General features: G+C 37.9%; 1 protein-coding gene across 5 annotated transcripts in view; it reads right to left on the minus strand.

The window, feature by feature from the left end:
• The window catches only part of ZNF385B (zinc finger protein 385B), a 153,008-nt gene that overhangs the window by 2,306 nt on the left and 134,328 nt on the right, over positions 1-16,374 (minus strand). For all 5 annotated transcript variants that reach the window (XM_042875003.1, XM_042875005.1, XM_042875004.1 and 2 more), the window contains 3 exons: positions 3,405-3,650; positions 1,728-1,906; positions 514-615 (listed from right to left, as the gene is read on the minus strand). In XM_042875003.1, the coding sequence (XP_042730937.1) occupies positions 514-615; positions 1,728-1,906; positions 3,405-3,650 (527 nt within the window). The remainder of the gene's footprint in view (positions 1-513; positions 616-1,727; positions 1,907-3,404; positions 3,651-16,374) is intronic.

Genomic DNA, 16,374 nt, shown 5'->3' on the forward strand with positions numbered 1-16,374 from the left:
ACACAGATACAGATAGGCTATCAATTCTCCTAAACAACTGATAACTCATTTTCAGCACCATAATACATCCGCAGAGCACTCTGTTCTACAGCATGGAGAGAATGAGCATTAGTATTTTTATAGCTTAACATCATATGTCCTTTTCACTGACTGCATCCATCATAACTAAGGGTTATCTCTGGTGCTGAGAATGACAGAGTATATGTGTTTCAGACTTCAAGAAATGCACCAACACTGCAGAGCTGATACCTTTCCATGGGGCACACAGTCCATTCTGCATTCCACTGATTATTCCCTCCTTCCTAGCAGTAAATAATACTCCCAGTGTTGTCTGTGTGCCTCAGACAGGGCAGACAGCATACATAAGTATCTTCAAATCTGATCCCAGCACAGAATCTTCCTGCAAGGGCAGAAAGTCTGCGCTACTGTCAGGTCTGTCATGTTCCCGTCTCTGTGTGGTGGGAGTCCCCAAGGTCACAAATTCACATAGTGATGAGAAATAAAAATACTTACTGCTAAAATACTTGGGCTGCGCTGCAGTTTGTTGTAAGGACTGTATTTAGGTTTCATAGGCTTTCCTGCAACTCTGTCCTTATGCCTTCGGCTGGAAATGTGCTGAAATGAACATCCCCACATTTAATTAGCTGTTTAAACATTTCTCAGTTTTGAGTTTGAAACTGATTTATCAGCAGGGTACATCTAGCCCCCTGTTTGTAAGATAAAGTAGGTTCTTTAGAGAGAGCGAATATGAGTTTTGCTAAATTAAACAAAACAGTTTGGAGCACATCAAACAGAGCATCAGAAACTAATCAAATACAGCAAATTCTGTGATCCAAGACAGGCTCTGCAAATTATTGATATTTTGGTTAGTACTTCCTTTTTCTACTAGATAAGCTTTGAATCAGGCAGAGCTGTAATCACTCGGTCATAGGGATATTCAGAATCAGGTGAACTTCAGTGTCTTTGATGCTGTCCGTTTGCATAAATAATTCAATATTAACTGAAGGAAGAACCGGTTCCTAGGGATAGTTCTACACCACGCAATCTAATACTGCCTTAGAGATAACTGAAATAACCATGGATGAAAGGACATGTCTACACTGCAAAGTAGCATCCAATTGGAAATTTCAGTCTGGCTATCAGAAACAACAAATTTGTATTGCATTGCTCTGAACCCAGGGCTAATTGACTTGGTTGGAACACAGCTGTGTATTCATGCAGTTGTTCTGATATTCCAGTGCTAATGTTAACATCACCACACAGTTCAGGCTTATCTATGGTATTACTGTCTCACTGGCTGACCTAAGCCAACAGATTCACGTCCCATTCTCCTTCTTGGACTCAAAGATGTAAAAATAAATAAATGAATAAATAAATTCCCAACTGATTAAAGCAGTACCATAATAGGAATTCAGGAACCCCAACCCCAAATTTCTTCCTATTGGGAGAGTAAAGTTAACATCCTCTATTGAGCTTCAGCAAACTTTTAAACTAGATCTACTACGCTATCCAGAGCTACCAACAATTTTTCCACCTCTGCTTTCTGCTTTATGACTCACAAACTCATTTTTTCTCCAGCTGAAACAGTTACGTGAGGGACTTTCAGAAATAGATGTGGGCTCACGAAAAGCAAGTTCATTTTATGGGAAAACACAGACCTATATCCCACCTATAATATTGCAATGGAACTAAAATTCATGAAGAAGCCTCGGGCACATGCAAGCTACCTGTTTAAGCTGAATTTCTGAGTTAACGTGGACATCGCAGATTTCACAATGAAATGTCTTGTTCTGCAGTCCTGAGCCTTTACTGCCATTCTGCACCTTCAGCCGTGAGCCGGGTCTAGGGTAAGACTTGATGGGACCAGCACCATTCCGAGCCTCGACCATCGTCTTGTGTTTTGAGCCTAGTGGGCAAGCAGATATAGGTAAGTTAGATCAGCATCACATAACAGTGTCTATTCGCCATGGCACTTCTTGTCCCACATTTATCTTCAAGACAGAATACTCAAAACCACCACAGATTAGTATAATAATGGTGTTACTCTTGGTCAGCATAGCTCCCACTTCATCAATCCAAATGGAAACCCAGCAACAAAAGAACGGTTTGTACAGAAAGGGAGCTGGACCACTGAGCCTCCGTTTGAGGTCAGTGTGCAGCCACACAGCCCACGTGTTTGTGCTTATTCTAACAAAACCCAGGAGCTAATGGAGCACAGCAGGAAAAGGGCATGATCCAGGAGTGATCACTCAAAAACTGCCTTGGAACAAGAATCCATGACTAAACCAGCAGCCACATTACTGCTTATGCGTTCAAGAAAAGACACTGTACAAAGCCTTGTCTTTGTTAACTAATTTTCTCTTGACTGGGAGCTAAAATTCAATCCTTGGCTTGAACTGTGGGAATTGACAAATGGTCAACAAGAAAAAGCTGATCTTGAAAGAATTCCCCTGAATCTATGTGATTCTGGAGGTCTGGATCACCCAGAGATTTGCAATGTAGAGGAATTCTATACCAAACAGAGACATGAGCTTTCTGGATTCATCTTTTAGGCCATCATGACAATTTCTCTAGTAGAGGCGTCTTAAAGAAAATAAATCTATACTGACTTCTGCTGTATTTAAGAGCAGCACATACTTAAAATAATTTTAATAATTAAAATAGAACAGTGACTGTGGGGCCATCCAGAAAAGTGTAAAATGAGAGTGTCTAGGCACACAGTTATTTCCACAGCTTTTCAGCAGAGCAGGTGCTGGAGATTGCAGTAAGTATCCTTGGATTTGGAAGAAGTGGCTGCTTTGGCCATTTCAAGAAGGGATTACAGCTGTAAAATTGGTTTAAATGGTTTGATAACAAGCTTTACATCACCAGCACATCACAGAGCAGCCAGAGTACATTAAGAGTTGTTGCTGGTGGCCTTTAAAAAGATTTATCCAAGGAATGAAGACAGCATAGTTAATACTTAGCAATCCAAAGATTCCAGGATACCTAGGAAATCTAAGGAATCCATCCTAAAAATAGGGAAAATATCAAATAACAAAAGTTACTGAATATAGTGCCAGGAAAAGACAGCATAGGTAGCTGAAATATGAAAGAGATATGTCGCTCACATTTTAGAAACCCTCGTGCTACAGAGGTATGATGGAATATGACTAGGTAACATGAACTGTAAGGATTTAAAAAGCTTATAGAGTACATGAAGAAGTGCTCTAAAAATGTATAGAGAGCTTTAATGAAATATCAAATACATCAAATTGCCATTACCAGAAAAGTTGTTGTAACTTGGCACTGTAAGTTTTAACTAAAGATTCCAGTAAACTGAGGCTACCACAGTGCCAGAAAAATAGCTTTTTATGTTGGCCTTTTCAAAAACAGCACACAACTCACACTCTGTACACACTCACCTGTATTGTGTGCTTCTAGTTGTGACAGGGAATTCACAGCTACTTTGCATAATGAACAGTAAAGTAGCTTTTTGGCTTTTTCCTCTTCTGACTCAGAGGCTGTGCTGGGAGCCCCATTAGTGCTGTTGGAGGATGCTGCAGGTGTTACAGGTGCCACTGCTGCCACTCCAGTTTTGGAAAGAAAAGCACCCACTTCTGTACTGGAATGCTGACTTGCACCATTGGATTTCACTTTTCCTTTATCTTCTAAAAGAAGGAAAATAACTATGTCAAAAATATGCTGTGCAATAATTATGCAATCATGCAATAATAATCCCGTGGTTTTAGTGAACCTATCCCAACAGGGGCCTAATTCATCTAACTCTAGACAGGCCAGCAGCATCCTTGAAACCTTGTTAAAATTCAACCACAGAATGTATGTCATTTGATGGAAGGGCTGACTTTCTTGATTTTAAGGCTACCAGTGAACATAGTGACTTAAACAAATTCACAGCAGCTGCTGTTGTGCTCCAGGTTTGGCCAGCTGCAAACAACCCGAGGAATCTCCAAGACAGCCTGGGTTAAAGACTGGAGAGTACACAGAAACATGCAAGGCTTTGTACCAGAGATTACAAAAATGCTCCTGAAAAGCAATATATTGCCTTTGGAAGAGCTCAAATTTCTCAAAGTCACTGGGAGGACACTGAAAGACTCCAGCTCTGTCTTGACACGTGATATCCCTCCTCTGAGCTAGAGGAGTTCAGTATACACAGCTGTTAAATATTTTCAGATTTTTCAAACAATTCCCCATACGTCCAGAGATATGATAGCTCCAATGTGCATTTATCGTATTCCTGTATCACTTCACAACCATGAATCAATAACTCATGTTCCTGTGAGACAGGTAGGCAAGTATTACTTCATTCTGCAGATGGTGATTGCAAGACAGAGAGATTAAATGTCTCAACTGTGCCTGAAAAGGCACTTTGTGCCAGAGCCAATATTCAAATGATCCTTGCCTATGTGATGTCTTACAAGAGCTCACTGAACTCTATTCAGCTGAAGTCCTTGTGACCATGGGCTATACTGGTATAAGCTCACTAATAATGAACAGGGAATGGAAGTGGGAAAAAACAGCACCTCTGGTACGGGCAGTACTGACAAAATGGACTCATGAAATGACTGTCTTAGGCTGCAACCTGTTGTAGTCTGAGCAAACTGCTACATCAGCAGAACAAAAGATCACAAATTTCCAACTTCAGTAAATAACACTGGCACCGGATGACCTGAATTTTTAAGATTTTTTTTTTTTTTATAATATGTGGAAGGGTACTAGAGATCTAATTTTGCTAGAGACCAACCAAGATCAGCCCTGACATCTCAGTGTATCCGAGATTAATGCAGTACCAAGAGCCAGCTCTACATTTAGGATTATTCATAGCTTGATCACTTGCAGCAGAAGCAAAAAGTAGGCACAATTAAAAATGGACGGGGTAAAGCATAGAAAGTGATGATGCAGATGAGCATCTTCCCAAAATTAAGATTTCCTGTTTCATCAGAACAAATTAGAAACTCATATAGCTCCACTTCCATTGTCTTTTTTTTTTTTTTTTTCCTTACTCATTGCTTATATTTATATCTAAAAATACCTAATCTCTTGTGAGAAACACCACAAACTTGACATTACTATCACTTCTGCAAGTCCATATGATGATTGTTTCCTTTACTTCAGAGAAACAAAGATCTGGAAAGGGATGAGAAGAGCATTCCTTACTCATTTACCCACAGCAATTAATATTTAAATAGTTTTGGTGAGCTGAAGTAATGTCCTTAATCTGTCTTTATGACCACTGCTAGACTCTGCCTTGACTTACACCACATTTTCTCCTCATTAAGCCATGAGGCTTTCAGCATCCTTCAGATTCAAAAGAATACTTTTACGTATTCAGTATCTGCAACAGGAACCAACTTTTATAAGGGAAGTACAACACCTACATAACAGCAAACTATTGAAAACTACTCTGATCCTACATGAAACCTAAAGCACAGTTTTAGAAGTGTTGAACCAATTTAAAAAACAGACATTATTTTGCATACTCCGTCGTTGTAAAATATGGGCCCTTGCAATTTATGCATACAGACACTGGACTCAGTAAGTAACATCACTCCAAGCATCTGGCCAAGACTGTGCAACCAAGACTTCTGAAAAAAAAAAATCCCTGCAACAAACACTTGAAAGTGCATAACAACTATGAACAGGCATTTTGATACTCAAGCCCACAGATTTTGGCAGTTTTCCCAGAAGTGCATTGAAGTGCATCAATTTTAAATTGTTAAAAACTGGGAGAAAGGAAATTCTAATAACAGGATTGAATATATTTTTAAGTAGCTATAAAAATACTTTGAAATTACACAGTATGAACTATATAAGACATACAAAATGATCAAGTATGAAGTCTACTATTAGTAGATTGAACTTACAATAAAGAGATTCTGGAAGTATTGTGATTGATAAAGTATGACAGAAGAAAGTGATGTTAAATCACCGCTCATAGACTATTTAGTTTTAACATCACTATAGTAATCAGTTACATCTGCAAAACCCTCAAACATAGAGTGACCTGAGAGTATTCATAAAACTGAATTTTGATAAATCACATCCACTGACATTCTAAATTAAACAATTTCAGTATGGAAAGTTCCCAACCATGGGAATTATCTACTATGGAAACATACTGAACTGCTGCCATTTGTGAGCTCACATTACAGGAAAACAGACTTGTTGTTCTACACAATACTCTGCGAGACTGCAAGTGGCACCACATCCAGAGGTGTGGGGGCCTGATTCCAGCAAAGGAAGGTCCTTAATATTTTGCCTTTCAGGCCATAAAAGAGTAAGACAGGATTTGGAATAAGAGAATATAGCTCTGGATTTTGCCATCAGGCACCTGTGGAGTATGATCCTAAACAGTGAGGATAAGACCGAGTTCACAGAGGCCACTGATCACTGTCAGTGACAGCTTCCCATTGCCAAAGCTGACAGCTGATTGAAATATTCCCAAGATTTACAGTGTTTTCACTCTCGATAATACGGAACAATTCTAGAGTATATAATGCATAATCTCCTGTCAAGAAAAATTCTGGAGAAGTGGAGGGGAATTACCAGCGTCCAGCTATGCAAAATGCTGTCAGCATCTCAGCTTTGGAAAAGAACCACAGTTCCTGTAATAGCATCACTGGGAGAGCTTCCTGACACCATCAGCTCCTCATCCATGTGACTATACCTGTACACGGGGAGACACATGCCCCTTTATGAATTGATGTTTCCTTTCACCATTCTGAGTGCTTAATGCAGAATATCTTCAAAAATCATAACAGTGATGTTATTAGGCAGTTTAACTCCTATAGAAGGTACACTGAGAAGTGCATATTTATCTCTGCACTGCGATCAGAATTGTTTCTTTTTTCTGCTTTCTAAATCAGAAAATTGCACTTCCCCAGATGGGCTTTGGATAATAGCTTACTGTTTTCAGTCTACAGAATTCAAAACACCATTACCTACGGTTTTGTTTGGGACAGAAAAGCCTACCAAGTATTCAAACGGGTAAAGCACAGGAAATGCAGATCAGATGTAAATACAAAGCAGGAAGAAGTCCATTCTTATTGTACTTATATTAAATTACATCTTCAAGCAGAAATCAGAGGAAAGGCAGTTTATGCCTGCACACATACACATGCTTCCAGACTGTGCTCATTGTACAAAATACATGGGGCTGGTTCAACACGGCTGTAGAATCAGAGTATTTTTGCTACTTCTGAAGGCCAGTATTAGTGAGCAAGGGCCCAAACTTGCACCAATTTCCACCTGGGCCAACCCCACTGAGCTCAGCAGAGCTGGGCAGAGGCCAAACCAGCACATGAATGGGCGCATGCTGCCCAACAAACATGCAAGGGGCTATTGAACGTCTAACCCGTGCTGCTGCACTGTATTGGACTATGCTTGTTTTCCACACAGAAGGATCATATTTCATCTGTGCTAAATGCCTCTCTTTAAATTAAGTCTCCCTTTTCCTCAGGACTCAAGAGAAGTAAATCAGTGATTCATTTTGAGTTCTTACTGAAGCCTGCATTTATTTTGAAAGAGAGCCCAAGGAAAAAGTAAAGAAGCTAATTAAGTATTGCTTTGGGCTCAATAATATCAATGCTCTTGTTGCCTACCTACATTGTTTCAATTCCACTTTGAAGTTGTTTTCATGTATTTGTGGTTGTTTGCCTCGCATCTGCATCAGCATCACGCTAGAATTCAAGGCTTACTTATCTCATTAGCAGCACCTCATTTCAGCTTTTTGCATCCAAGTCAGACAATCGCATAGGATAACATCTGACAGGCTCACACCTTACAGGTTCCAGGTCCCTCCCAGTTCATGACCAGCCCAAGTGATGCACCCTCCTCCTTTGTAGATCGTGCTGCTCTCCCTGCTGTTGCTATTGCATAGTTTATGACCCACCTGTTAAAGCTGAAATCCTGCTCCAACTAAGTGTGTGAAGGGGTAAAACCACTGCCATACACCTTTCTTCCCAGTGATACAGCCTGCTTTACCTTTGTGCAGCAGCTTCCTCTCCTGGTTCCAGGCAACAGTGTGTGAATGGTCTGCCCCATGCAGAGATCAACTATTGATGAATGCCATGCATTTTCCTTTTAACATTTAGCAGCTTGATTTACAAGGTATTTTTTAAGAGACTTCATTGTGTTCATTGTTCATGTCAAGAGTTTATAATATTATAACATATGTATTTGCACAGTATCAATTTGTATCTTAAAATCATCTCTTGTCATACTAAAATGTGCCAGTAGACCTTGCTTTTTACTGTTCAGAAATCACTTCTTGTATAAGAGTGATGATTTCTGTGCACACTCAGAGAAGTTCCAATTTGGACTTTGTAATGAAAATGAAGGTGTTCTTAAAAATGAAAAAGTAACTCAAACTTCAGATTTTAAATTCAGATTTGTAACAAAAATTGAGAGAGCACAATTCTATATTCCATGTATAAACTAAGAAATTCAAATAGCTTTTCTGTAGTATACAGGTTTTCTGCATCACTATTTGTAATTGCTACTTACATCCTACAACATGCTCACCTGCATGGTTTTTAATACTGAAGATACACAAAATGTATATTTCCAATAAACTTCTGTTTGACAACAGCTTAAGTAGCAAGTTGTGCATGAAGAAAATAAAGTACAACTTGATCACTTTATGGTTGTCAATGTCAAGCTACCAGACAGGAGATGATGCATAGTTAGTTGCAATACCTTTGGTGCTATCAGATGTGTTTGCGGTGCTTTGCATCTCTACCAAAAGAACAACTGTTAAAAACGCAGGCAGTTTGATGAGTCTAACACCTTAAATTAATTTCTGACTACATCATTTGTTACAGTACCTAAAACCAAAAGTAATTTTTTGAGAGGATGTGTTTGTGTTTTATTTATGGGTTCCACAACACTTATCCTTAGTAGCTTTATGCTGTCACTAGAAGTGTGGCACAAATATTGTCTTATAACAGCCCTGAGTTCACTTGTGCTATTTTTCTGGGCACTGGTACTGGTCCAAAGTGCTGATTTCTGAGACTAATTAGGACTCTGAGGTAAAGCAGGCGTATCTCCCAAGCCAGCGGAGCTGTATGGAGGGAAACCAATTCTCGAGTTCTGCCTGCAATGTCAATATCTCCGAATATGACAGAGTATTGGGCTGCATTAAACAACCTATGAAGCATTCAGTGATTGCAAAATTGGAAGAGGAAATCAATCATATTGTCAAGCTTGTATAAACATTCTCTCCCTGATCAAGTGTGTACCAAAGGTAAAATCAGTTACATTAATTACAGCCATATATAATACAAGGAACTCTGTTGAAAAGCTCATCACTGTAGTTAAATTGGCACCCATAAAGACAGAGTAAAAATGTATCAATTTAAAAATAAAATTATAACTCAGTTAAAACTTAGTATTTTGGATGCTTGGCACGTATGATAGAAAAAAATAAGAAGTGACACTTAGTTTCTTCCTAGACTGTATTAAATACAGCCATTGGTAATGCTGAAAAGAGTTGATATTACTGGAACCCATTATTTGACCCTGCTGTTCTAAGCTTTCTGCACACACAACAATAAGACAGTCCCCAGACCAAATGATTTGCAGCTTAAGGGCAGAGATCACAGCTAATGACAGACAGATACAAGTGAAAGAGCAACAGGTCATCAACAGAGGTATCACTGTGTGGCAGCCTAACTTCACACAAGCCTTCTTCTGCTTTTCTGTCCATCACAGACACATACATATATATATATATTTATTTATAAACATATATTTAATGTACACACACACACACACGCACACACATATATATATATATATATATAAATCAGAGGTAACTATAGCAAAAATAAGTTTGGCAGCTGCTGGTAGGATGATTTTCACATACAGAAGGACCAGAAAAGGTGAAAAGCTGCTTGCAGCAGCTAAGGGGTGGTAGGTAAAAGTCAGCATCTTGAAAGCACACTACAGCAAGAACCCAGTCTTATGTAGAACTCTAAAAGTGAAGGACATAAAGAGATCAGAGAGAGAAAATCAGTAGCTTTAACTTGGGGAGAAAAAAGTGAAATAACACAGAAGATCTACTGCTTTCTTCCCTTTGAGAGCCCAGGAGAATCCCTGAAGCACTGGTTCTGAGCATACTCAACTTTAACTCAGCTGCATTTGTTAAAGACGCGGAAAATGATGCCATTGTGAAAATGGAAAATCATGAAAAATATTAGCAAGAAGCAGTTAAAGGAAGAAAGGACTGGACACTAGAAACTGTACCACAGAAATACTGCAACAAAATTCAAAGCCACCCTGAAGGTGGGAAAAGCTTATTTATTCATGTTGCACACGAAGGATAAACAAACTCTAGGATTCACCCTGGGATATAGGTTTGTACAAAGGAAGACGATCCATATGTCAACACACTAGAAACAATAGTTGCTGTAGTCCTGTTTGACTTGAAATAAGACACAGAGGGAGAAGAAGATCAATGACAGAATTAATAGAAGGACAAGAAGGGCCTTCCTCAGTACATCAGCAGAAAAACTCTACTGAATGGAAAGGCAGATAATAGCTCCAGTGAAAAAAGCAAGGATCAAACCATTGTTCTTCACAGAAGGTCTTATCATCTGCTGGCTCACACTGTTATAAAGGAATAAAGCATGCGTTTAAACAATTAATTATCCTTTTTATGAGGAAAAATATGTGCACTATGAGTAATATATGCCATGAAAGCAATAGCAGGAAAGCAATTAAGTCACTAGAGGTCATAACCTTCACAGCATTTGCAGGCATTTTGTCCTGCACTTCACCACTCATTGCTCAAAAAAACCAAACCAAAACAAACCAAAAAACAAAAAACAAACCCACAACAAAGAGCATTAGATTATTTCTTGCCACTCATTAAGAGTTAGCTAGCTTTGATAAAGGATTTTGAAATCTTTCTGTTTTATCTCCACATTTGCTGAATAATGAGACTTTAATGGCTGCCAGAGAAAATATCTACTATTTCACCAGTTGTGCAGCCTACTGAGAAATGAGGCAGAAAAACCCGTAGGGCTCTGTTCTAGAAAAATTCCACTGCAAACCTACATGCAAATCAGATGGCACAGTGAATTTGTTAACTCACTGATTACCTTTAGTTCTCGTAAAATGTTCTTCCTTGTACCTGAGGCCCATCTGAAAAATGACTAGGTTTCACATAACGAAAGGTTGTTATAAGAAATAAATCTGTTTGACACATTCCAAAGAAAACCAATTTTGTTTCTATACAAAGATGAGAAACAAATGGAAGCTATAAATATAAAGCTTTTCATTTCAGGCACAAATGTGCACTGAAATAAGCTACAACATATTTTGTCGAGATACTGAAGCTACATCAGGAAATGTCTGGATGTCTCTGCAATATTGAGCGAGGTCTGTAGCTAGACTGATTATTTGATTAACTGCATCACTACTTTCCAACTGGCTGAGCTGAAGTATCATTTTCATTTCAGAAGTGTTGCTTGCTTGGCTATGATACAACAGTGATGTTGATACTTAATTTCTTGGATATTTTGTTTCTGAATTGGCATAGTAAAGACACTTACAAAGGAACTTGTCCCTTTTTAAGGTAACAGAAATATTTGCAACTAATTGGATTAAAAATGCAACATTATCAAGTTTTGGTTTTGAAATTTGAGATGGGCATAATTCTTATGGAAAGAGACTGAGAATAAGAAAATATTCAAAAGCCCACGTGTGTCTGAAAGTGCAAAATCTTGCCTTGCAAAATTTGTTTCTATCTATGTATCTTCTTGAACAGAGGGAAGCCAGTGTTTCAACTACTGGGTGCCTTTGAAATGATCCTACTGTATCACCTACAGTTTTTCGTCAATTCTTTGCATATTTGTGGCTATTTTTCCAGGTATGCTGGTACATACATAAAAAAAAAAAACAAACAAACAAACATAAATCACAGTAACTATGTAAAAGTTACATCTCAACAAGGAGAGCTCACTTTACAAAAATCCCTCTGTTCAGGAAGTATCCTTAAAGTGAGAACGTCTTGCAGCTTTGCATTCCTGGGTAATGTCGCTCTTTGCCAAGCCAAATTTATTTCAAAATTATTTTAAGCTTTCATCTTTTCTAAGCCATGCCAGTCTGTATTGGCTGGGATGGAAAAATTTAAAACGAACTTGGAAAAGCGTTACACAGTTTGGGCAAAGTTGGAAATATAGTATATGATCTGTTATTACAAAATGTTACTCTTGTCCATGCTACAATAAATCTTCTAGCTGATAGAACGTACCTTTCTCTGACATCAGACATCTACTGTTCAGTAAATATTTTATATTCCCATTACAAATCGACACGTTTGTTTTACTGGTACAGGAATGTAAGCTTTTCCACAGTCTTTTAACAGTATAAGCATGTTTAGAAAAATAACACTCAAGGATTAGAACAAACTTAGCATATTCTACCTAGGTATCCCTCACATCCTAAAAATGCTTTGGATCATCTCTTTAACTATAAAATTAATGTTATGTTCTCTATCTGTGAACTGAAAATATATTACTAGAAATACATTTCACATGCATTTTGTGCTTAAATACTCTTGAAATTCTACCCACAGCTGCTAAAGTGCTTTGGAATTCAATATAAAATTTATGGGTGTCTAAATAAATGAATCAAGAAGAGCTGACACTCTACATCCAATTGCTTTCTCACGGGCCTGTGTCTGAACAACTGATTCAGTACTTGCCCGGACAGAACTGCCACTGAAGCCAACTATGAAACACTCATCTTCATTTTAGTTAAATTACATTTATAATTGTGCATTCTCACTGATTTCAGTGGCAGGTCTGCCTGAGGACTGCGAGTATTCAGTCATGCTTTCAAGATTTATCCAATAAATTGTATATAATTTGCTTATCAGACACAGAAGTATTTTCACTCTCCTTGAAAATAAGGAAAAAGGAAATAAAACACAACCTATTGACCACGTAAGCATTTTTATGCTACAGGAAGTGTAGCGTCTTTCTCACACCAATTCAGTAATGCAATGGCTGTATAATTACAGCCAGAAGTGTAATACGGAGGATTTTCAAAAGACCTATTTTACTGTCTTATGTGTCAGCCACAGGCATCTTTGCTCTGGTTTTGATTCTGAATTTCTGAACAAGCATTTGGACATTATTTTCTAAATGCTGCTTACACATTACAAAAATGAAGATAAATATAAGTAAAAATAATGTTTACAAAAAAAAAAAAAATCTAGATGTGTGAAAATTGCTACTAGAGTACACTTAGAAATATTTTCCTTCAGCTATTTAAGAACAGTTAGTGAGAAATACAGAAAAAAGCCACTGATGAGACTGTTCCCTCACTTATGTTTATGTACATGTTTTCCAGAAAACAAAAATGGTTCTGAAATAGAACATTTATCTGGTTTAGATGCTAAACCAAAATATCCTGAAGTGACAGCCTTGAGTCCAACATATTAGTTTATATTTGGAAACTAAAGTCACTGAAAGACCTTTCATTCTCAGATTTTAGAGACAACAAAACCTCCTACTCTGGCAAACCAGACCCAGATAAAATCCACTCCTAACTGCATGAGTAATCACCAGCATTCTACTATTTATTCCCTGATTACATGAAGGAGCTCCGTGTCTGGCATCAGAAGCATGGCCTTAATTCTTCAGCAATATATTTCTTTAATAAGGAAATATTAAGTACAAATAAAGCTACTCCCTCCCAGGTGTGTTTAAAAAAAAAAAAAAAAAAAAAAAAAAAATCACAACCAGGAGCTGTCTTTATTTGGAGTTTTCCTTCCTAACAAATTTAAAGGCCTAATTTCAGTCCATCTCTGATTAAGAGAACTTCCCCTGATTTGAATTCCTTCATCATCCAAGAACAAACCTTGTGCTTGGTTCAAAAATGAAATGTTTCCTAAGCAAACAGTTGTCATTTACCAACAGAACAACCCCATCTTGAGGAAACCGAAATGGATGTATCATTTCTTTCTTTGGGAAATTTTACAAAATCCCAATCTATAACTCTCATCTTTACAGATACCTCAGGAACATTGTTCTTCCTAGCAGAACACAGCAAAGGAGATGAGTGACATTGGTGTTTCAGTCCTACACCTGCTTTTTACTAACTGCTACTTTTTAATCTCACTTTTCTCCTTCTTCCACTTTCTCACCTGACGACTCAAGATGTCTTGTAATATGTTGCAAAAACAACCACTACAAAGAATGATGTCACACAAAATAGTTGAGGTCATTGTGCCATCTCTATGGCATTATGTTCTCTGTGGAAATATACAAATTTGTACTATCATAAGCTAGTAAGTTGTGACATTCTATATTCATTTATCATTGCATTACCATTCAAAATAATCTTTGGATATTCATCAGGCATCATTAACAGAACAAACAAGAAAAACAGATGTCTCATGTAAGAAGAAAAGAGCTGCTGAGGGATTCAACGTATGTAAGTGAATTCCTTAAGTGACTGTAGATATATTACTAAAAAAACAGTAGCCGAGAGGCTGTGCCTCAAAGTTCAGCTACATTAGCAGAATCAGTCTCATTTAGCCTAATGTCTGTCTTTTTCTCTACCCAAAGTAAGGAAAACATGTATGATTTTAAGAATGCCAATCAACAAACTGTTCAACAAAATTCCAATTTTTATAACTGGAAGAAGTAATAACAGTACATTGCATTATTGATAAAGGACACGTGAATGTTCTAGTACACATCCAAGTACTCCAAAAAAGTCTTATTTAATCTTACAATGTATTTTTTAATGCAGAACTTCTGCTTTTACATTATGGCAGGAGAAAAGGCTTACAGTTTCCACAAAGCGATCTCCAGCTTACGCGTCCTGATTGATATAATGGCTGAAGAAAGAAAAAATTGACTTCTTTCAATTTGAACAGGCATTGCAACAACTCATCAGTTGTGTCAGACACAGAGCTTATTTTTTCTGTTAATGGCACCTGTAGTCATTTTCAGTTGAGGTGGCGATTTAGATCTGGGTGAGTTAACATTATGACAACATTATGGCTGAGTGAAGAAAGACCTTGAGTCCTCCAGGAGCTCTCAGGAGTTAATCAACATCAAAGTGCAGAATGACTACTTAAAGCACAGAGAAGCACACAGAAAAGTTAAGAATTTGAGCATTGGCAGGAAGAATTTTAAAATATGCAACTCAAGCAACATGACTAAGGGGGTGTCCTGATGGTGGACTTGTAAAATATGAACTAAAGCCTCCCTTGGGACATTACACCTCATTTGCAGCTGATGAATAAACAGCACTGGTAATTGGGACACTGGGGAAATCCAATCCATTGTAATATGCCTGAGTAAATGTGATTTAATATGTTGCACTCTACTACTAGGAATAAAAGGGAAAAAAATCAGTTTTATTGTCAAAGCTCCCATAGAGAAGCCCTCAATGAATTATAAACCTTAGACAAGCCCTCAAGGTCAACTGTTTTAATAAAGCTTGGAGCTGCCAGTCCTATCTAATATAAGCCAACTTATTACTATATGTCTACAAGACAAAGTAGCACTTCTGTTGATCAACAGATCTAGGCTGTTTCCAAAACTTAAGCTAACTCACCGGGCAACTCCAGCAGGCTGAAATAACTAGGGTAATTCCTAAGAGCCCCAGCTGTATCAAACAGCAGCATTCCAGTTACACGACATCACTGCTGTCCTCACCATACACTGCACATCAGCACAGGACTGCTCATGCTTTGTCACAGCACCACAAACTTGACACTGAGCTGCTCTGAGATGCATTTACAGAACAAAGCTATAGTGAGAGAAGCCAGAATTTGAAACAGGTCCAGAATTCAGCCTGGTTGCATGCCTAATACTGCAGATATACAAGCTGAACAAAAAGGATTTTTCAAAGACCATCCAAAGGAATCAATTGTAACACAACCCAGGTAGCAGAGCCTGAAGATCTTTTGAATGAGAACTGAACTTGAAATGTGCATCTATATCATTTCAAAAACAGCTCTCACTGATGCATGGGAAAGAGATTATATCCAGAATGGCTGAAAGACAGAAAAAGGTCTTATTTTTCTATCCTGGTTTTGACTTTTGAGAAGGTTAAAACAGTTGTATTTATTTTCCGAGTTTTGTATCAAAGCAAAATGCAGAGGAAGTAATAATGCATCATCTGTCTGCTTCACTTTGAAAAATTTGTTTTGATTTAGAAGTATGATCAAAGACTTTGTATTTGTTTGATAAGTAAATAGTGACATTTCAGTCCATTTATTACCATATATATTCCTGACGGACGTTTCACTGTAAGCATATCTGCTCACAGCAGATGATGCTACGCTGGGATCATGGACCCCAGCTCCTGCTACATCCTCAGAGCCACATTTAAAATGTACTCAGCATA

Source organism: Lagopus leucura, unplaced genomic scaffold, assembly GCF_019238085.1.
Source record: "Lagopus leucura isolate 7727_CA_CO unplaced genomic scaffold, USGS_WTPT01 Super-Scaffold_100012, whole genome shotgun sequence".
NCBI classification, from domain to species: domain Eukaryota; kingdom Metazoa; phylum Chordata; class Aves; order Galliformes; family Phasianidae; genus Lagopus; species Lagopus leucura.